This window comes from Python bivittatus, unplaced genomic scaffold, assembly GCF_059951505.1.
Source record: "Python bivittatus isolate LINGU-HERP-01145 unplaced genomic scaffold, Pbiv_v1 ctg000020_np1212, whole genome shotgun sequence".
Lineage (NCBI taxonomy): Eukaryota > Metazoa > Chordata > Lepidosauria > Squamata > Pythonidae > Python > Python bivittatus.
The window spans coordinates 127439921-127463762 of NW_028277030.1; the positions used below are offsets into that span (position 1 = coordinate 127439921).

General features: G+C 38.3%; 1 protein-coding gene across 2 annotated transcripts in view; it reads left to right on the plus strand.

Annotated features, from left to right (window-relative positions):
• SPTBN1 (spectrin beta, non-erythrocytic 1) overlaps positions 1 to 23842 on the plus strand; it is a 184234-nt gene that overhangs the window by 114269 nt on the left and 46123 nt on the right. For both annotated transcript variants that reach the window (XM_088149401.1, XM_088149406.1), the window contains 13 exons: positions 7659 to 7832; positions 8936 to 9027; positions 10112 to 10192; positions 12631 to 12746; positions 13691 to 13803; positions 14215 to 14402; positions 15080 to 15197; positions 17394 to 17552; positions 18629 to 18931; positions 19590 to 19743; positions 20733 to 21603; positions 21701 to 21838; positions 22331 to 23087. In XM_088149401.1, coding sequence (XP_088005527.1) covers positions 7659 to 7832; positions 8936 to 9027; positions 10112 to 10192; positions 12631 to 12746; positions 13691 to 13803; positions 14215 to 14402; positions 15080 to 15197; positions 17394 to 17552; positions 18629 to 18931; positions 19590 to 19743; positions 20733 to 21603; positions 21701 to 21838; positions 22331 to 23087 — 3264 coding nt within the window. The remainder of the gene's footprint in view (positions 1 to 7658; positions 7833 to 8935; positions 9028 to 10111; positions 10193 to 12630; positions 12747 to 13690; positions 13804 to 14214; positions 14403 to 15079; positions 15198 to 17393; positions 17553 to 18628; positions 18932 to 19589; positions 19744 to 20732; positions 21604 to 21700; positions 21839 to 22330; positions 23088 to 23842) is intronic.

Sequence of the window (23842 nt, forward strand, 5' to 3'; positions counted from 1 at the left end):
CTTGGCAAGATGCAGTTGTTTGTCCATCACAGCTCTCTGTTGGCTCTAGTGTTCTCTCTTGAAGGCAAAGCATACTCCCCGAGGGAGCAGGTCCATGACTACTGTTCAGGTCACAGGTAGAGGCCATAGCCAGAAGGTCCTTTGCCTGGCTGCAGCTGGTACACCACTTGTGGCCCAACCTGGAGCAGGAAGAACTTAATAGAGAGATTCACACCCTACTCATCACACGATTGGACTATGCAGTGCTTCTACATGGGACTGATTTTGAAGACCGCCCCAAAATTGAGTTGGTTCAAAGTCTAGCTACTTGTTGTCTGGTGCTCAGCAACATGTTATATCTCTCCTGTGGGCCCATCATTTTTATGTCATGTTGTTGAACTGCTCCCTGTGATGTTATTTTTTTCTTATTTTGGATATTTTTATTTTTTTGTTATTTGAGTCTTTATTTTTTCTATGACTATGATTATTGTTGTTCATTTCCAGGAATTTGGTTAGATTGGTGGCATACAGATCTAATAAATAAATTATGTATTTCTAATGTGTTCATTTCAACATTTAAATATTACCCCAAAAATTCTTTTAGCTGTTCTCTGTTTGAAGTCATTATATCTAAGGGCAATTTGGATTCCAGAATAAAGTATTCATTTATGTGTTCCTTTTGATTTCATTTATCTTAGATGTATTCATTTTTAAGTGATTCGGTAAAAGTCTTCTTATTCCTTTAAGACATTTTATGGCATAATATCTTTTTTACTTATTGACTCAATCCAGAGTATTTTAAGAGAGCAGAGAAAAATGAGAGATATTATTTTCACTTAATAAAATACCTAATAAAGGCACGGGCCAGCCCTCCCTAAACTAGTGCCATTCAGATGAGTTAGGATTACAACTTCCAGAATTTCCAGGCAGTGAGGCCAACATTATAATCTCAGTGCAGCTGGGGGGACCTGGATGGGGAAGGATGAATTGGAGAAATAAGCACATTTTAAATTATAAGTCTAGCGCATAAAGTCAGTTGACCAAAAGACACATCTGGAAAAAAAAATTGCATACAAAATGTAAAAATACTTAATGAATGTAAAATGGCTACAGCATTTTTCTCCCTTTCTAACCACATACACCAACACACAATGCACTGTTATATAAAAATGGTATGTGTCTGGTCCTTCAACAATAATTGCATTATAATTTGTGTGAGCCCAAAGGTCAGCTCACATAAACAGAATCTCTTTGATGAGTTTTGCCCTTTACAGCATGAAGAGTATGTTGGGGGGGGGGTTTAAAAGGCATTTAGATTGCTTTTCTTACGTGTGCCCAGCTCCTAACTGAAAATCTTAAACAAACATAAAAACAATGAAGCAAAAAGCAGGTTTGCATTCCTTACCTTCCAGCTTCCTTATCCCACATTTCTGGTTTTGTAACTTCAAGGATTGAAAATTTTCTGGAGTAGGAATTAAATCTTACCTTTCCAAATCCAGGGTCATCGTACTGTCTTTCCGCTAGACCAAAATAGGTCTCTGCATTTAAAAACTGCTTCACTCCATTCTGCATAAATACATAATATACCCACAATCAAACTGCTACTGTAAATATTTCACTTTATTCTTAGAGACAAAAATGTTAGATCGGACATTGTAGAATGCAAAGTCGTTTCATATGCTTGTGCATAAATAGCCTCACAAGTATCAACACCCTATTTCTTTTTTAAAAAACATTAGCTTACTAAGAGAGGAGTAGTTTCTGTTTCTGTGGACAACACTGGAGCACCAAACCCTTTCTCTACCGGTTAGCTTATGTTCATTCACCTGCCCTAATTCCCAGTGCCCTGGGAAATTATGGGATATGTTTGTGTAAATAGGTATGTGGTACCTTATATAGCTTCCTATTATCAGGGTTTTTGCCCAGAAGGTCTCCACTTTGGATAAGATTATTTTATGCTAAATGCTGGCCAATTTTACTTGGCAGTGTTCTCACTTGTCCTCTTAAAATGGAGGGCAGGCATGCCCCAGCCCTCCCCAGCCCCTTTTCAGCCATCTGAGTAAGCAGGACTGAACAGATATAAATGTATGGATATAGGTAGGTTGATATATCACCAACTAGTCTCTCAGTGATTTATACTAAAAACAAATTTAAAATAAAAACATGAAGAACAGTTAGAATAGCAGTTAAGCAAACAGACAAAACAAGTTGCAGTTATAATTAAACTTAAAACTTAGAAGCAGTAGCTAAAAGCCTGGACAAGAGGATGTGTTTTAAGGGTCTTTTTAAAAGCAAATAAAGATGTCAACTCTGCCCAAAGCGTGTTCCAAAAAGCTGGGGTGGCAACAGAAATGAACTTGTGGCAACTCTATGCAAAACTCTTCAGAAGATGTTAGTAAGGTGTTCTCTCTTCAGTGGTAATGACCAGCACTTTCTATTTTGCCTGTAAATGTATTGACAGCCAGTACAGTGCTGTAAGCAGAGATGTAATACAGTCTCTTATTCTTTATAAAACCAAGCTGGCTGCTGAGGTTTGTACCAGCTGAAGATTCTGGAGTAGACACAAAGATAGCTCCACAGAGAGTCCGTTACTGCAGTTAAACATGTAGGTTATCAGTGTATGTGCACCATAGTTTTAAAGTAATTGTTTTCCAGAAAGGCGTACAGTTGGCCAAGTTCTTGGCTATTTGTATGATTTGAGAAGCTAGAGAAACATTTGGATTTAGAAGCATCTCCAAACTGCATAGTTACTCTTTCTGGGAGAGTGTTATCCCATTCAGGATAGGTAGATCCATCACCTTTCTGGAGTTATGTTCCCTTACAATGAGCATCTCTGCCTTGTGTGGATTCTGTTTCACTTTTTTATCCTTTATCCAGTCCACTTCTTGAAGATACAGCAAAATAGATTTAGGTGTCATCAACATAAAGATAACACCAAGTTGAAAATCTTCTGTTGTTCTACTCCAGCAGATGTCTGTAGATATTGAAAAGCACTGGAGATAGACTGAAGCCCTGAGGGAAACAAGGAGCAGCTGTCTCTAAGCACTACCACTGAAATCTGCCTGAGCAATAGTAATGGAACCACTGCAAAGCCATGGCTCCTATTCCTAGATCTCTCAAAAGGATACCATGGTTCCAGAAGATACCATGGTTGAGGGTATTGAAAGCCACTTAGAGATCAACAACCAACAGAGTTGTACTGTCTCTGTCAGTCGCCAGACAGAGGATTGATTCATCAGGCCAACCAAGCTGATCTTGGTCCCATCGCTTTCTTTTAAGTCAGCTTGAAATTGGTCCAGATAATTTTGCTGCCTCCAGGAATGCTTGCAGTTGAGAAGCGATTGGTCTTTCAGTCATTTTACCCAACCATAATCGGTTAGAGACTGACTTATAATTGCCCATCTCTGAGGGAACCATGGCAAACTTCTTAAATCTAATAATTTCCTTCTTTAAACAAGGCATTAATGCTTTTAACTAAGGTGTCTCTAATAACATTCTGACTGGAAGTTACAAACCAAGTTGGCTAAGAATATTAGAGAACATACCATTCCAAATAGTCCATTAATTTCAAAATGACATGAAATCAATCCAGTCTTAATCCAGAGGTTACTAGACATCCCCCATAGTTGACTTCTGTATGGCCAGCCTGGATATGAGTGAGTTTATCCATACAAAATTCACGAAAAGTATAACAAGTCTATAGGATTCACTAATAGAACTCTGGGAGGATGAGGAGGAAGAGGGAGGAAGAGTCAGCCCCCTTCCAATCCAAAACAACTTAGGCCAAGAATGATCAGATGCAGGAAAAAAAATGGCTTCTTTGGTGCATGTATCTCTTCAGTATAACTCTTCAAGTGGCCTTTATGCCATGTCTTACGAGATTCAAGTTGGGCCTTCCTCTACCTCTGCAAGCTATTTTAACTTTGCCTCTTTAACTTTCACAATTCATCCATCCAGGGTGCTTTCAAAAAGGATTTCCTACACATATACACAAGAGCCAGTTTTGTGTAATAGTTAAAGTGCTGGATTAGGATTGGGAAAACCTGAGTTCTAGGCCTCCCTTAGAAACCAAAGAAAGCTGGGCAACCTTGGGCCAGTCAGTCCCTCTCAGTCAGGAAGAAGGCAATGGAAAACCACTTTGAAAAACGTTGCCTAGAAAACTTCATGGACATGCCATGTAGGTGCCAGGAATCAATTCTGGCTTGAAGGCCAAAAATAAAAAGCAAAGGAATCCCTCAGATCAGCATCAGTGATCCTCTATGGGGTAGCTTTAAGAGCCAGAGCATATAATATTTTATATGTATTTTTATACTATTTTTACTGTAAACCATCCAGAGTCACTTCCTCATGAGATGGGCGGTGTCCAAATTTGTAATATAAACAAATAAGGCTATTCCCTATGCTTGTGCATTTATTATATTGCTTCACTGACTTGTGTTTTTAATATAATTACTGTATTCATGTCTATAAAACTGCTCAGAATTGATTTTGTTATTGGAATGGTATATAGACTTAGTAAATAAAACATCCCCCTTTTCTTAATGGGACAAAGTAGGTAGTTCAATCTTTTGCAAAGTTTGAGACTCCTATTTTGTGACTTAAACCCCTTAAAAGAAGACAAAGTTTGTTCCTGTCTAGTGTCATGATATTATTGATAATGGTCTCTGCAGTTTCAAGGCAAGGCACAAATAAAAAGTTGTAACTTCCTTATCTCCCCCTGCCCCCAACCTGTATTCTCTTGTCTCTTCATGGTGACAGGAAAGTTTATTGGAGCGATCAAAATGTCTTTCTGGGAAATATGTCCATCGACTGTTGATTTCCTCTTTGAGAAAATTCTTATTTGTTTGATTATTTATTTGAAACAGAGCTCTAAGCTGAATGTATTTTAGAATTTTTATTCTAACATATTATAGTCCCAAACACAAATATAAAACAAAAACAACAGCTTAAAAACACAGACATCCCTTCTGGTGACATCACATCATCACCAGATGGCCTTTGGTGGCCCTCCAGAAGATCTGGAGACTTGGTTGCTGGTCTTTACTCTCAAACATTGCCCATACTTACCATAAACCATAGTTTATAGACAACAAGGCTTGTCTCCTTCCTTGAGAGGTAGACACGGTGCAAACAAGAAGACAGGCCTTTTTTGTAGTTGCCCCCCTCCACAGGTATGAGCAGCCTCAACCAACTTTGCTTTTTGGAAGCAAGGTGAGAACAGAGAAACATTATGCCTTTGGCCTAAGCTGATTGTGAACAATGCTATCTGAGTATTTGATTGCATTCACCTTATTTTATTTTTGTGTAATTTATTATGCCTTTTTTTTTGTAGTTTTTTTTTCTTTCTTTTTTTAATTGTATTTATTTTAAAATATTTAAGGAATAAAATGTTTTATCCCTAAAACATAAAAGAAAAGAGAAGGAAGTGGGAAAGGACATAGTGGTGTAAAATAAAATATTAGTAAATAGAGAATTTACAAGTGTCATATCATTTAATTATTTCATTGATTAAATAATTAATTGAATATATAAAACCTTACTCATATCATCTTGAGAAATGACTGTAAATCACTAAATCACTAAAACTCTAAATATTTATATATATATTGATGTCACCATGGTTTATAATATTATTATTATTATTATTATTTATTAAACTTGTATGCCACGTTACTTTCAGTGACTCTGGGTGGCTCACAACAATAAATGCACATGAAAAAATAAAAAATAATAATAAAAACAATCAGTAAAAAAAAACCTATTAAGTTCTAGATTCCTTCCTACTGTACCCGACTGGTGATTACATAAAATTATTTATAAAAGTTAAAATTGCTTCTGGTTACTACCTTTACATCAAATATTTCCCTCTTAAAAATAGAACTCTCTAAGTATCTGAGTTTACCCTATTATATGATATGTAATGTATCGAGAACCCATTCTTGTTTAAATTTAGTCAAACTTTTGTTCTGGATGTATACTGTCAATTTTGCTATTGCTGCATATTCCCCAGGTTTGTGCTGCACATGGTGTGGTTTAGAAATTTTGTTAAACAAATAGACAAAATAATGGCTGGATTTACACACTGAGCTAGCCAAAACCAAACAATTTTGTGGCTTAGCATATGTAAATCCAGCTCATTTCTTGGTTTATGGGACCATGGTCTGATGTTTTATTCATATCAAATACTTATTTATTGGCCATCACAAGTCCGCTGAAAGTGGAATGATCATACTGACTCACTCTGAGTCACACGCTGAAAATTTCTGGCACGGTCTATAAATTCGTGCAACGAGGAGTCTTACGTTCCATGTTCTGATCTAGCAGAAGAGCTGGGAGAGCTGGCTGTTGCCCTATCTATCTGTATGAAGGAAAAGAATGGTTAGAAATAATCCTACCTCATTTGAATTGTTCTAGATGAACTCTTCTGATTATTCAAGCTCTAGTCTTCTGTTAGAAAGAAGTTGATGACTCTCAGTTTAACTACAATATTGTGAATTGTGGTAGTTTTACTGAATGAAAACGGATCATCCCCCCATTTCTTTTTATGAGCTACTGTACGTAAGAGCCTCTTAATGCAACAACTTGACATATGCTCTTAAGGTGGTGGTGTACAATTTATATTTTTTCTGAAATGCTTTCCTGAAGCATTGCTTGCTCTTTTTTGTTCCTTTATGGAAGTGAGCTGGAACTAATTTCTTCTTCCTAACATCTGTCTTATTTTTATAAAGACTCCAAAAGAAGTTGTAAAGTTTTCTAATCCTGAGGTCTCCTCAATCAGTCATGGCTGCAGCTCTGATTGGCCTTTTAAAAAAGAGTTTACATTTTGGCAGACAGTGTTCCTTGGACTCTTACCAGTTCTCATTACCCCATGCATGCAAAGCTCTATTTGCTTGTTTAGCACTTTCTCACCACTGCAAGGAATGTGAGTACAGAAACATGAAAACAGGATGTTTCCCCTAAAAGTAACCAGCATCATATGCACTCATTCAGTGTTTGGTGAGCCACAAAATGAAAACTTTGATTAGGCATTATTTGCTTATTTTGGGGCTGATGCTTTATCTAGTCAACATTATTGTTTAGTCATTTAACAGAATTTAATATAATAAAATACTACCCCTTAAATGAAGTAATCTTTTATTTTCTCTCCCGCACAGCAAGCTAAGTAGATAAACAAAACTAGCAATAATAACATAATATTAATGATTCTTTGTAATTGTCTCATAACAATTTTTAAAGTGCCGTAAGTTAGCTGGGAGAATGAGAAATGCTTCACCTGCTGCTGAAAACTAGATTCCAGGTTAGCCTCTTCAGGAAGGGTATTCCCCAGCTGGGATGTTGACACTGAGAAGGCCCTTGTTTGGGTGGCCAGCCGCTAAATGGTTCCATCTATAAAAGTAAATGGGGAAACCTGTCTGCATCATAGCATACCTTTTGAAGGTTATTGTGTATAGCAGTGTTTTTCAAACTTGGCAACTTTAAGATGTGTGGACCTCAACACCCAGAATCTCCCAACCAGCATGCTGGGGAATTCTGGGAGTTGAAGTCCACACATCTTAAAGTTGCCAAGTTTGAAAAACACTGGGTTATGGAGTTGTTGATAATTTGTCTTAGAATAATTAAACCTACACTACCTTTTCATTACTGTTTCTTTTCCTAATTTTTAAAAATGTTCCATGTAGCCCAAGCCAACAAAGGGAAGGATGAGAATCCATTGCTTGGAAAATGTGGACAAAGCTCTCCAGTTTCTGAAAGAACAGCGAGTGCATCTTGAAAACATGGGATCTCATGATATCGTGGATGGAAATCACAGGCTAACTCTTGGCCTTATTTGGACAATTATATTGAGATTCCAGGTAAATGCAGAATCATCTTATCTTTCCAGCTGTGTCATTCTTTGCTAGCTCCTCTTTCATGCACAAACCATTTTTGCAGTGGTCAATGTTTATATTATTTATTTTCCTGTTTCGAACATTTTTCTCATTTTCTCCTTTTGGGTTAAGATCAGGAACATTTATTCTTGCCATTTTACTTCAGAGTTATACAAATCAGGACAAGTTGGGATATATTGGTTCCACCCAAACAAGGTTCAGCATCTTAAGTCAAATAAAATCACATGGAAATCAATGGTATTTGGGTACACAATCTTAACTGAATCATTCTCAGACAAAAGACTTACAAACATTGGATAAAATCTTGTTTCAGCTGGGATGAAAATGAGATAACATCCACTACCTTCTTGTGTTTCACTGCTTCCCTGCAGCATCTGTGAGGAAGAATTCAGAGATGTTTGCTTCAGTTTTTGACAAACCTTAGCTTTTCCCATCACTCCAATTCAACACATGGTATTTAACATTTAATAGAACTTGCTTGCAACAAGCCAACTTTAACCCACAGAGGTAGTCCTCATTTATCTACCACAGTTGGGACTGGCAACTTGGTCATTAAGTGAAGCAGTCACTAAGTGAAACTGACTGTGCTTATGATCTTATTTCAGCTTTCCTTTATTTTAAAGACATGCACAGGTCTTAAATGTGAGGATTGGTTGCAAAGTTACCTTTTTCATCAGCATCATACCTATCCAAGGTAGTCACTAAATGAGGAATACCTGCACACTGATTTCAGTTTGTTTCAGAAAACCATGCTTAAGTAAACACAGGAGTGTTAAGGAGTCAGTTAATATCCTCCATTGATTTTAAAAGCAGGAGGAAGTTCCCAATTTCTTTGTAACCAAGCTAAGAAAAGAAGCACTGGAAGCATTAAATATTGGGAAGAAAGCTTTTGTGTGTGTGCAGATTTATGCATTTATGTATATTTGTTTTAGCTGTTTATTCATTTCTTAGTATTTTAATCTACCATTGTTTTGGTAACTTTGTTCTCTTAGAAGTGCCGGCATGAAATAAATAATCAAAGGACTTGATAAATGAATGGCTATTCACATTAATGTGTGACTTTGCAGATTCAGGACATCAGTGTTGAAACAGAAGACAATAAGGAAAAGAAATCCGCTAAAGATGCACTACTCCTATGGTGCCAGATGAAGACAGCTGGGTGAGTTTGAACTGAATAGTCACCTAGTTTTTCCATACATCATTCTATAGTAATGGAGGAGCGTGTGTGTGTACGTGTATCTTGTCTTGGGAAGAGTGACTTGATCAAGGAAACCACACCACTTAAAAGTAAGAAGCATACTGTGGTATATCATGGTCCAGTGGAACATCACATCTTGTGATGTTTTGCCAACAATGTGAACTGACCCACAATGTTTTGTAGGTACTGTAGTTAATGTCACTGCTACTGCTCTAGCAGCACTATCTTTGTGAGTTACATAATTCAGGGAGTCACACATATATCCCTGAGCCTGCCACAATCTTGGAAGCACAGGCTTCTCATGCAGGGCTTGGTAGACTGATTGGAATGAGACTTAGACTGTAGTCCCAACTGCCTTTAATAATGCCAAGATTTGACCAATCATTCTTGCACTGTGGTAACCCCGGGGTGGAGGATGACCTTTGTTTTCAGATGATCACTACATGGGCAGCTGTAGGAGAAGCTACTGCCAACTGCCATTCACTTCTCTTAGTGTTTTGTTCTAGAACCTTCTCCCATCCCCTCACTTCTAGTTTGGCATGAATCAGTCATCTTGGCTAGGCTGCACAAGTGTGGCATCTCATCAAAGACTTTTGGTCTTGGTCCAGGCATTTGCTTGCATCCTTACCTGCTCTGGGGCCTCCTTTCTCACCTGGCTCCTCATGTTCCTGCAAGCTTCAGTAATCTTCTGCTCATCCTTTTTTCATATACAACTATGTTGGGGCTTCAGAAAATTTCTGGGTTCATCACAATCCCATTTTTTTTGTGGTCAATAAGTCCACAATAAATTCAGTAACTGAATCTTCCACGTCCTTTAATTACGTATATTTAAACAGGACTGCTTGTGCATTATCTAGGAGGCCAAATCCTGTTTTGATTTTTAGAACTTGACTTGAAAATGACTGCAGATACTTTGAGAGTGCTCGAGCACAAAATCCGGTACCTTAAGCAGCTAGTTAGTACCACTCATTTTTCATGTTTCTGAGCATTAAACTTATATTGATTGAGTTTTCTTTTGTTTTTCCTTTGGTCCTTTTTGTGTCAGCTATCCCAACGTCAACATTCACAACTTCACCACCAGCTGGAGGGACGGCATGGCTTTCAACGCACTAATCCATAAACACAGGTGGGCATTTGATGAAATGTTTGTGAGGGTTTTAAACACTGAACCAATGGTTGCAGAATTATATTTTACTCAAAATGAAAGATCTAGATCTCCTTTCTGAGACACCTGCATTTCTCCATTTCTGTCTTCCTCTTCAGACCTCACTCTAAACCACTTCTTTTGTGAAACCTTTGACTTAATTCTATAACATTCCTTTCCATGGAACAAATTATAACAGCCCCGTGTGCATGTGGCCTTGGAAATAAATCCTACATTTAGTGAGGCTTACTTTCAGATAGATATGCTTAGGATTGCATTGCAGGTATCTATCCTAACTGCTGAAATTTGGCAGTTTTGTCCTTCTCCTTTGATCCTGTCTGAACATGCACTGTATCCTTTTGATCATGCTGTTCTGTAGAACACATGAAAACAGCGGTGTACATTGTATGGGCAAGCAAGTCCCCATCTCACATTCTTTGACAGCCAGCAGCCCCTGAGTGTTGATACACATTCAAGCAGACTGAAGTCTGAATGAGACATGGCTAGAGATCACATATGCTAGGAGATTACCTCCCCACCACACACACAAACCCCTCCCTTTCTGCTGGAGAGAAAAACAGTTTGTCTTCTTTAAAAAAGAAACGCAGAAATTGGAAACAGGCTGAGAAGAGAAACAGAGTTCATAAATACCTTCCAACAGCATCAGAATTAGCTGTCTGGAATCCTCAAGGAGCTGGAAAAGAACTTCAGGACTAATTGAGATAGAGAGAAATCTTTTTCAGGAAAATTGCCATCTTTGAAAGGACAGGTTAAAAAACCCTTAGCTAAAAATAGTTCATAAAATTAATTTTAATTTTGTATTTGTATTTGTACTGTATTGTTAAAGTTGATTATTCTGTCCCTGGTATTTATTTTCTCTGTAAATGCTCAGGAATTGTTTGTTGTCTGCAACGTGAAACCTGATTAGGGCAGAATTGCCTCTAAATTACAAGCAGACCAGCATTGTTGTGGTTTACTCCAGAGCCTTATATTTTCCTTTTATTTTTTTCTATAGGGGATTGCTTTTTAAGTCACTGAGATTTGAACAACTACATTTTTATCATTGGGTGGCATATAAATTTGATAAATAAATAAATAAATCCTTATCACCGAAAGTTTGGTTTGGGACTACTTAAAGCTAAAAAAGGGATTTTTTATATTTTTCCCTTTTTTTAAAGAATGAAATTTTATTTTATTTATTTCTTGTGAAGTTGATCTCCCTTTCAAAAGGGGAGAGGAAAGAATTTCCATAGCCATGTGCCTTACCACCACAGAACCAGGAGATGGCTATAGATTTTTTTCAATCTCTCTCTGTCTCTCTCTCTTGCTAGAATTTATCAGTAAAAGCAACATGGGTTGTGGGAGTGGGAACCCTTTTTCTCACATACCAGCAATAGGGTGAGGATACCAGCTCCAGTGCTCTCCTGGAAGATAGGTAATGCAGAGGAGCTACCAAACTGCTACACCAAGGCAGGCAGAGCTATCCTTTGTACACTCAGACAGCTTCTGGAAGAGGAGGTCCCAGATCTTCAACCTTGCAGCCACTTGAGCCTGTCTAGGGTGACACATGCATTAGCCTAGGACCTCATTTATTATCCCTAATGGCATTTCTTCTGCTGAAAAAAGTTGCTATTCTTTTTATAGAGTGATTTGTCTCTTTAGTTGTTGGAACAACGAAGACCTTTTCATACACCTCCCTTTGATCTATAAAAAATAATGTTAAAAATTCTTTGAATATTGGTTTTTATCAAGTGGCAGCAGGAACTGTAGGGTGCCCATCTCAAGGACCTACTACATGTTAGAGGGGCACATTTTGGTGCCTTTGATCCTCATGTAAATGTAGTTCATGCATCATAATATTTTATTTGCTGTGTACAGTTTGGCCTGTGTAATGAGGTAGTTATTTAAAAATAAAAACAGAAATAATATTATTGAAATAAAGTTAAAAGTCTGCAATCAGTAATTTGGCTGGAAAATTGCATATATAAAATCCTTTTGCTCTTCACTCCCAAGAGAATTCATAGGCTGATGATTGATTTTAACTTTCATTCTTGCCCTCTTGCTTCAGTTGCATGCTCTGGCCTTTGTGTGCATGTATTTGCCTCTCACAAGTCATTTTTCTCCCATGTCACAGAATCCCATCCCTCCCTCTCCATTTGTGAAATTATGCTCCTTGATCAATATGTATTGGGCTACTTTTCTCTGCCACAAAGACGATAAAATATAGATGAGTCTGCCTCTGTCTAAAAATGGATTATGTGTCTCATTTCTGACTGACTATGGCTCTTTATTTGTCTGGTTCCATTGCTAATATTCCTGACTTCTTTGTAATTTATGCATAGCACAGAATGGAGTTTGTGTACTTACAAAATCCAAAGTATTGTAGATTTAGATAAATATATTTTACATTCTTTACTTAGGCCTGATTTAATTGATTTTGATAAGCTGAAGAAATCAAATGCACACTACAATCTGCAGAATGCTTTTAACCTGGCAGAACAACACCTTGGCCTTACTAAACTGCTGGACCCAGAAGGTAAGAACTTTTGGCAGTAACACAGACTTCTCTTCATTTGTTAGCTTTCCTGTGTCCACTGCCTCGTTTTTAGCCAGCCAGAGCTTCTTTTCCAAACTTCTTAATCTCTAAACCAATGTGAATGTGACAGAGCTGGGAGTGAGGGTCATGGGAGAGTAATATGATTGTTAGAGGCAGATCACAACCTATTCTTCTGTTATATCCATTGAGTTACACAGATCACCTTCTTCTAACAGAAGTCCCTGACTTTTATTCTGTATCTGTATATAAGACAGGCTGAGAATGAGCAGCTGCTTTTACAGGTAAATCATAGAGTCCAAGTAAATTTCAAACCAGGGAACCACTCTGGATTTCATTTCAAATTCTCAACTCCAATGCTCTAATGAAAGCCAGAATTAGACTTTAGACTAAACACTCTACACCTGCCAAAACCAGCCATTTTACATTTAGCTCAGTCCCTCACCCCATAACATCTGTAAACATTAATTTTGTTATATGATAGTATGGTAATTTGTGTTTCCCTACCTTTATTTTCTGGAATTAATGCTCTGGAGAAGAGCAGGAAAGCACACTTAACGGTCAGTATGGTACTTAAGTATTAGAGTGTAGATTGGGCATGGGAATTCATATGGTGTTCATATTCCCAGCCATGAATCTTGCCATGAAGTTCTCACTCCTTCAGTCTCACCACCCTTATGTGGTTGTTGTGAATATAAAATATGAGTGGGAGAGCCATGCAAAGGCTGGAATATCAGTGTACAATAAATAAACTCTGAACATTGTGACATTGCAATATGAAAATGAGTTGTATGAAACTCTGTATTGTCTTACCTCCAGTACCTTGTCCCAGTTGAATTCCTGATCCTTGTTGAAGTGAATCTTCAGCATGGAGTGCTTTTAAATCATCCAGTTCTGTACTAAAATAACTCTTGTTTGCTTTTCAGATATCAGTGTTGACCATCCAGATGAAAAGTCTATTATCACCTATGTGGTGACATATTACCACTATTTTTCTAAGATGAAAGCTTTAGCTGTTGAAGGAAAGCGAATTGGAAAGGTACACAAGCTAAGGTTTTAAATATGGAATGTAGCGTGCTTATTTTTTTTCTGTTGACTTAGTCAATTTGATCATATGCAAATTTTGCACTTTAATAACACTTTTTGCATCTCAGTGTGGGTTTGGCATGAACTATAATGGTGAATTCATTTACGTAGTAGTGATTCTCCTTTAAATATTCTCAGTGAAGCTCACATTTTGTTCGGGCATGTGTATTTTATATCTCAGCAGTCCTGCTTTTTTTACTACATCTACCCCCTTTCTTTTGGTTTTTAACTCTGCAGATAGCTGCAGCTGCAGTGAAATATATTGTTTGATCATACATAGACATTAACACCATTTTTACATTGGCACAGCCTTTATCTGAAGAAGTCTGACCCTCATCTCTTTGCCTTGAACTGCTTGTTACAGGTGCTTGACAATGCAATTGAAACTGAGAAGATGATTGAGAAATACGAGTCTCTTGCCTCTGATCTCCTTGAGTGGATTGAACAAACCATTATCATCCTGAACAATCGCAAGTTTGCCAACTCACTAGTTGGCGTGCAGCAACAGCTACAAGCATTCAATACCTACCGCACAGTGGAAAAACCACCCAAGTATGATTTATTCACCATAATCATTATATTTTGGGTTGGGAGAGAAGAATTAATCCCAGTGTGATAAACAACTGGGAATCATCTTGCAATTTATATCTGTTAATCTTGGACAACTAGAATATGGTAATGTTTTGCTGGTGAAATATTTATTTGATTTATATCCTACCGTTCATTCAGGGACTCAAGAGGGCATACTTAGCGCTCCTTCCTGTTTTCCCCACAGCAACAACTCCATGAGTTGGGTTGGGCTGAGAGAGAGTGACTTGTCCAAAGTCACTCAGTGCGTTTCCATGGCTAAGGATGGACTAGAACCTGGGTCTCCCTGCTTCTAATCCAATGCCTTAACCACTATACTACTGTGTCTTTTGGGAAGAATTACATTAAACTAAGTATTCTGCTTAGTTCATGGTCAAATGTCTCAAATTCATGCCTGTTAATAAATGTAAAAGTCCTTCTTCATCCAGTTGGTGTGACTGCAAACAAGACTCCAGGGCTGTAAGTGGCCTGATCCATGAGCATTCATGATTTTATCCTAGAAATAAGGGTGGTTGCTTCTGCTGTAATGTGTAAGCAAGCCATAAATCTGGACACAGGGTACAAGCGGATGCACACCACCAAAAGGGATTGCCAGTTGTAATACTTTCCTCTGAATTTTACCCACACTGCTTTCTTTTCAGATTCACAGAAAAAGGAAATCTGGAAGTACTGCTTTTCACCATCCAAAGTAAAATGAGGGCTAACAATCAAAAAGTGTATATGCCCAGAGAAGGAAAACTCATCTCAGATATTAACAAGGTAGATACATATATACCTGATTTGTTCTCCCAGTGCTAGTAACTGAACTGTGGAATGATCAGGCTTTTGGAGGATAACAATTGTCCTGGAGAGGATTTATGATATATAATGCAGCAACACTGTGACTTCCAAATAGTTTGGACTTAAGCTCTCAAAAATCCTTAAACAGCATGGCCAATGGTCAGGAATTATGGTAGCCATCGCTCACCACATCTGCAGTGTACCAGTCTGGCATATATAACTAGCAGATAGAAGAGGAATAAAAAACCAAAGTGTCCTAGTGCAAAGGCAGTTTTTTTTTAAATAGTGCAAAGCCAAGTGAAACTGCATGCTGGAAGGATTTTTTTTTCTGAGACAAAATGGAGCCAGACATAGTGATAGCCAGTGGGAGCCAAAAATAGAGGAATGGTATAATGAAGCTCTCAGTTCTCGTTCCACATTTATTTTGGATCAATATAAGGAGATGGCCCAACCCTTGGACTCTTCTTTTCAAGGTGATGTTTCAAGCAACCACTTTCAGGATCAGCTGTCCTGATTTATGTCTGCTTCTTCACGCATTCCTCCCCACTGAGCTCCCAGTGTTCTTACTTAATATGGAAGAAAGAAAAGGTAACCGTCAGACTATACAGCAACCTTAGAAGATGTATTTGGTACACAGGCCACTAGGGACTAATTTCTGACTTAGATTTTTATGGAGAATGCAAGAACCTAACAAAAAATGCAGGTCACTTTTTCTGCACTACAGAAGTATTTCTGTAGATTGTGCCACACTTTCTTCTGGGTAGTATAGTGTACTCTATTCTGTAAAGAGCAGGACACTGAACATGCATTATTTTAAAATTATCATTTAGTTTCCTTGAGACTTTGTATGGTTAAGTTCACCAGAATGAAGCCATTTATCTTCTATGAAAATAGGCCTGCACTTAATCGCCTGCTGTGGAGCATAGTTTTCAGGAAGGCTGTCGTAGAAAGAGTTTGTTGGGATGAATTGGAGGAATATGCTCCTACATGACTTCCCTTGCCCAGGCAAACTTCCCATTCAAGTAGGAACAAGACAGAGGATGTTCAAAGGGAAAAAAAAGTTTATAAAGAAACTATTGAATCTTAGAGCAGTGCAACAAAGATGCTGGAGAAGAAGATAATTAATTGCTTTACTGGTTCAACCAGATGAACAGCAACTAGTTTGACAAGATCTGTTGGAGATAATAATGTACTTTTAGAAGGATAACACTTCGTAATTTGCTTTTCATCCTGGCTGGAATTCTCAGGGCAGCTGTTGCTTTCATGCATAATTACAGCAGTAAATTCCTCATGTGTTAAACTGTTCTGCCTGTAAACTCTTAAATATTCTTAGGTTCCAAACAGCATGACATCTGAAGATTTAGAAGCATCTTGATACAAGATAGCTAATTGAGAATGTTTGTTTGTTTGTTTATGTATTTATTTATTATGGGGAGGATCTAATTAAATGGGCTGGCTCCCTTGGTTGCGTTCTGTTAAGACATGCAATAGGTTATATGGCCCTTTCTTCAAACAGGCAACTGACCAAATGTTTTGGATTAAAGGGTGCTGATTAACTGCACAGACAACTTGTGATACTCTCCCAGCTAGATCAGTTTGCTTTATTGCAACATTTCTGTTCTGGCTTTGTTGCTTTAATTCTGTTTGCAAAGTTTTCAGGATGTATTTCTTCACTATCTTGAGAAAGTACATATATTGCTAAGATAAAAATAGAAAACTAGCATCCTGACTATAGAAACTCCTATCCAACTCTTTCTTTCTTAGCAGTTTTTCAGATTTTTCACTGTAGCCATGAGTCCTTGAAATTTGTCCTTTTAAAAAGTGAAAGTTATCTTTTCTGTAGTTCTGTAATTCAGTATCTGCCAGTTGCTATGCAGAATCTAGAACTCGTCAAATCAGCCACACAAAGGAAAAGTCCCAGGTAAAACAATGAGGTTTTATGCCTGTTTTATAGGAACGTAAATGCTAAAACTGATACCTTTAATGCTTTGATCAACCCTTAATCTCAACCACAGGCTTTGCCTCTTATGTTTCCTAAATAATACCAGCAGTCCAAAAGTTGCCTTATTAAAATTATTGTGTAATATTGATCCAGTGCTGAAATAAACATTTAAACTTCTCACTTTTTTTCCTTATGTAAACTACACTATTGTTTATTTTTTATTATTTACTCAGGCCTGGGAAAGACTGGAAAAAGCTGAACATGAAAGAGAACTGGCATTGCGTAATGAGCTCATCCGACAGGAGAAACTGGAACAACTTGCCCGCAGATTTGACCGTAAGGCAGCTATGCGGGAGACTTGGCTAAGTGAAAATCAACGTCTGGTTTCTCAGGTGACGCTTTTAAAGAATTTAGGCAAATAAAGCCACACGCTCTAACCTGGGAATAATTTCCACATGCACTAAGGGGATGGGCGTGTTTCTCTGATTTATATCCTGCATTTCCTTCAGGATTCTGAATAGACCTACACAGAATTGCTTATGAACTACTGCCTTGCACTAAATATCTATTAACCAGAGAATGTAGTTTATCTAAAGAAAATTAAGCCTTGTTCAGGTGTACTGCAAAATGATTTTGTTATTTCCAAAATGAGGTTGATGCAAGATTCTACCAGAAATGGCAGCCCCTTGCTGAATTCTAACCCTTCATCCTGGGCCATTTAGACAGACCAACCCAGGTGGTGGCATCATCATGTCAGAAGTGTTAACAGCTCTGTGCCACATCACTGCATCAAACTTACTATGGTAAAGGGCAGGGATTTATGGCTAGAACATAAACTAGTCAGTTTGCTGGGTGAAGAAGAATGCAACACTGCAGTTCCACATATGCAGAATATGAAAGAAACCTACAGAATATGCATTTGGCCTTATACAGACACAGCAGCAGCAGTAGTATAACTGTATTGATTAGTCAGTTGGCCATATCAAGAATGCAGGCACAGCACTGACTGGGTTCACACTATTTCTAAGCCATGTTTGCTCACCATTGACTTGTTGAATAAGCCACAATTAGCTGAGTTCACACCATGTGCTAAACCATACACTAGTTTACAAATTAGAATGGCTGGGTTTACATAATACAATAAATTAGACTATACCCTATTAGGTCCTAGTACGGTGGGTGCCCCAGGCCACTGTATGAAGGGGTAAGATTTTAATCACCATCCCTGAACTACATTATATTGATGATTCCACATGATTCAGGATAGAATGGGAGGAGTGAGATGGGGGAGAATTTCAGAGGTCAACCAAACCTTTTAAACAAGTTGCTGGTCAGGTTCCACTTCCCAAGGCCACTTGATCCTAAGCCAGTGATAGACCCATGACTACTGCCAAAGTATTAATCAGAAACTTTATGGCAAACAATATCAATACCATTGTACTAATCTACTTAATGCTTTCTCTTACAGGACAACTTTGGATTTGACCTTCCAGCTGTAGAGGCTGCGACAAAGAAACATGAAGCTATTGAGACAGACATTGCAGCCTATGAAGAAAGAGTCCAGGCAGTGGTTGCTGTTGCCAAGGAACTTGAGGCAGAGAACTATCATGATATTAAACGCATCACTGCAAGGAAGGATAATGTGATTCGCCTCTGGGAGTATCTCTTGGAGTTACTCAGGGCACGTAGGCAACGACTAGAGATGAACCTTGGTCTGCAAAAGATCTTCCAGGAAATGCTCTATATTATGGATTGGATGGATGAGATGAAGGTAGGTGGCAGAACTGTATACCAACAGTATTCAGAAAAATGAACAAGCTTTCATTATACAGTTATTAGGCAAGTGCTCAAATTTTGCAATGTGACAAAGGTGTGCATAAAGAATATGCAGATTCTATGGTTATAACTAAAACTGTTCCACCAGTTCCATTTGACCTACCCACTATTCCCAATATGATCTCTTTTTCCTCTGAGTTAACAGGGAGGCCAGAACATATTCTGAAAAGTAGAGCAGATTTGGATCAGGGGCTGCAGCTCCTGATCATAGCCTATGGGCCTATACCAAAATGTAATAATTTTGTTGCTGTAGATTTTTTAAGAACTGAGCTGCTGCCAGTACTTACTCAAATAGTTTAAAAAAAAAGTGGTGTGCTGTCCATCGTGCTAAGAGTTTTGTTCCCACTTTCCTTTTACAGGGAAGTACAAAATATGTACTCAGTCAAGGTGTATAAAAATCAGACAGGTGAGAGACAAGTGATGAATTCTGCACTTGCAAAAGCATTTGTATTTTCTGGAACACACTGGCTCAAGTGCAAAATATCCAAGAGGAGAGATTTGTGTGACACAGTAGTCATAAAAATATCCTTCAGTTTTTTAAAAAACAAACAAGTGGCAATTTATGCTTCCACCAATTGGTTATATATGAACAGGTGTTGCTCCTGTCTCAAGATTATGGCAAACATCTCCTGGGGGTAGAAGACCTGCTGCAGAAACATGCTCTTGTGGAAGCTGACATTGCCATACAGGCTGAGCGAGTGAGAGGAGTCAATGCATCTGCTCAGAAATTTGCCACAGACGGGGAAGGTAAGACTCTTGGGTTCACTCTTAGATGTATACTTGATCTTTTGATAGATGCCAGTTGTAGCCACATGTATATTAGGTGCTCTAAGAGCTAGAAGATACCAATTGTTGGTTTTATTGTACACCACCCAGAGTCACCTTGTTTGAGATGGGCAGCCATACAAATTTGATAAATGAATAAATAAAAATAAACTGTCAAGTGTTTGGGAACAGGTGCACACCCAGATTCTCCAGACATGCCTGTTCCATCTTATAACCATACATTGAGCACAATATTTAAATAAGATATTCATTTGCAGAAACAACACATGTAGATAAGATGTGTAGAGTCTTGAAAGCATATATAGTTGATTAAAGTTGGCACCACTGGTTACATACCAGCACACTTTTAATTTTTTGGCCGATAAAGTATGTGTTAAAATAGATTGATTGTGGTGACCAAGCCCCAGTCCCAACATTTTTCACTAATTTTCCTTTCCATTTCTTCTCCTTTCTGGTTGATGTAGCCATTGTTCCAGATGTAATAGAACACAAAACACTAACTAAAATTGGGCACATGATGTGATGGATTTATATGGGAACAATCTGTTGTGGATAATTATGTAGCCTGCATGGGGTTTCTTCAGATTGCTGATGTTATTTCATCATATTACAGAAGAAACTAGCAGACATAAGGAAATTTTAAAGTACCCTTCAGAAGAACAGGTTACCTTACTCTGTGTTTTGCAAAGATTTTGGATGCATTGTAGGTGGGCATCTTGAGAAATGGTGGTGGAGGAAGGATGAGTGAGGTCTAAAGTTCCATCAGAGACTTGCTCTAGCTTGCCCTAAAAGACGTCTCTGAAGATTGCATCTCTTAAGTTGAAATCATTTAGACTGAAAAATCTATGACCAGATTTTAAGAAACTAGCATTTTCTTTATCTGCTAGGTGTAAGTAATTTAACCGTCTCTGCAGTTAATTTTCCATGTCCGTCCCTCTGCCTGTGAACAGGTTACAAACCCTGCGATCCGCAAGTTATTCGAGACCGTGTGGCTCACATGGAGTTCTGTTACCAGGAGTTATGTCAGCTGTCAGCCCTACGTCGTGCTCGCTTGGAAGAGTCACGACGCCTTTGGAAATTCTTCTGGGAAATGGCTGAAGAGGAGGGATGGATAAGAGAAAAGGAACAGATCTTGTCATCAGATGATTATGGAAAAGACTTAACCAGCATTGTCCGGCTTCTTAGCAAACATAAGGCATTTGAAGATGAGATGAGTGGTCGGAGTAGTCACTTCCAACAGGCAGTCAAAGAAGGGGAAGATATGATAGCTGAGAATCACTTTGGGTCTGAGAAGATCAGAGAGAGGATTTCAGACATCCAGAATCAGTGGGCTAATTTGGAGCAGCTCTCTGCCATACGGAAGAAACGCCTGGAAGAAGCTTCCCTGCTTCACCAGTTCCAGGCTGATGCTGATGACATTGACACATGGATGTTGGATATCCTCAAAATTGTTTCAAGCAATGATGTTGGCCATGATGAATATTCAACTCAGTCCTTGGTTAAGAAACACAAAGATGTGGCTGAAGAGATTGCGAGCTACAGGTCAATAATTGATTCTCTGCATGAGCAAGCTAAAGCCTTACCACAGGAGTATGCAGAGTCCACAGATGTACAGAGCAGACTGTCTGGAATAGAGGAAAGGTACAAAGAGGTTGCGGAACTCACCCGGCTTCGTAAGCAGGCATTGCAAGACACTTTAGCTCTGTATAAGATGTTCAGTGAAGCAGATGCTTGTGAACTTTGGATTGATGAGAAAGAACAATGGCTGAATAACATGGAGATCCCTGAGAAACTGGAGGATCTGGAAGTAATACAGCACAGGTAAGAGACTTTGTAGCCTTTTTCAATTCCACGGTCATTGAGTTGTGAGCTTAATCATTAATACCTGTTGGCTCTATTTTTCTTTTTTCCTTTCTAGATTTGAAAGTTTAGAACCAGAAATGAACAGTCAAGCATCACGTGTTGCTGTGGTCAATCAGATAGCTAGGCAGCTGATACACAATGGCCATCCAAATGAAAAAGAGATCAAGGCGCAGCAAGATAAGCTCAATACAAGGTAAAGAATATTGCCAGTTGTCTTGTTTTTTTACCTTTAAGTGTATCTTTACCTTCTATGTGGGGCCAGATAGATGTTGTATTATTTGTTGTTTATACTCCATTTTGTCTGCTCAAAGTTGAATATATGCATTTGCTCCTGAAAAATAATAATGATCAACTGGCATTTATGTTTGTTAACCAAATTGTTTTCCCTGCCCCAGTTAGGTTCGTCTACTTTCCTTATTCAGAATTTCTAATTATTTGCCAACATTAATCAAACAAATGATGTGTACCCCCAAGTAACGCTCCCCATAAACCTTTTGGAATGTTCAAGTTTTTAGAATGTAATAGTATAATATAGTGGTTAAATTTTAAAATATTATATTTAAAGCTAGAAATAAAGAGGAAGCGAAAGCAAGGAGATATAATACTACATTTTGAAAGTTAGAACAGAGAAGCAATGAAGAAAATGTGAAGTTCACTCTTTTTCCTCTCTGCATCTTTGTTTTAGGTGGAGCCAATTCAGAGAACTGGTGGACATAAAGAAAGATGCTCTTATCTCAGCTCTCAGTATCCAGAACTACCATCTTGAATGTAATGAAACCAAATCTTGGATTAGAGAGAAGACTAAAGTTATTGAATCCACCCAAGAGCTTGGCAATGACTTGGCTGGTGTTATAGCTCTTCAGAGGAAGCTAACTGGAATGGAACGTGACTTGGTAGCTATTGAGGCCAAGCTCACCGATCTCCAGAAAGAGGCTGAAAAGTTAGAATCAGAGCATCCTGACCAGGCGCGAGCCATTCTATCTAGGCTTGCTGAAATCAATGATGTTTGGGAAGAAATGAAGACAACCTTGAAGAACCGTGAAGAGTCCCTCGGAGAGGCAAGCAAGCTGCAGCAGTTTTTGCGTGACTTAGATGACTTCCAGTCCTGGCTTTCCCGGACCCAGACAGCCATTGCCTCAGAAGACATGCCCAATACACTGATGGAGGCTGAAAAGTTGCTCACGCAGCATGAGAACATTAAGAATGAGATCAATAATTATGAGGAAGACTATCAGAAAATGAGAGATATTGGTGAGATGGTGACCCAGGGTCAGACTGATGCTCAGTACATGTTCTTACACCAGCGCCTGCAGGCCTTGGACACTGGATGGAATGAACTTCACAAAATGTGGGAAAATCGGCAAAATCTTCTTTCCCAGTCCCATGCCTATCAGTTATTCCTTAGAGACACAAAGCAAGCAGAAGCATTTCTTAACAACCAGGTAAGCAGTTGTCATGACAAGGATGCTTTAATTCCCATAAAGCAGGTTCGGAGAACTTGTGATTCTCCAAATGTTATGAATAGCAGTCCCCATCTTCCCTGGATAGGGCCCATGGGAATTGGAGTTCAACAACATGTGTAAAAATCACATGATGCCCATCCTTGCTATAAAATGACAAAATAATGATGTTAGACTCACTATCTTTTCACATAAGAACTTCTGAGATACATTAAAAGTTTGGTAACATTTTTCCACTTCTACTGAACTGACTAAATTTTAGCCTACTACATAAAGCGACAAGGACGTTTTTGCACTGTTAGAAAATTAATTTGAGATCTTTGCCGGTGGGGTAGTGTTCGTTAGAGTTAAGAAATCATTTTCTGAACTGACTTAAGAACTATTTTGAAAAACAGTTTTCATATAAGGAAGCTGTGGTCAGCTGCCCAAGCTGATATATTGACTGTATTCAGATAACACATTCCTGATGGATCAAGGAGTGACAAGCTCACGTTCATCTTGCATATCTTGCTTTGCTTTTCTTCTTCTCATTTATTGGGTGCCTTCATAGAAAGATTATCAAATCTTTCTAATCCTGAATTGGAAGAATGCCTCAAGCCACAGTTGAAGAGAAATTGGGAAGTCACCCAGTAGAAATGTATAAAAGAAAAGGAAGAAAGAGCTTTTGAGCTTGCCACTCATTCCCAGTCCTCCAAATCATGATGCTGGGATCATGGCATTTGAATGTGACTATAAAT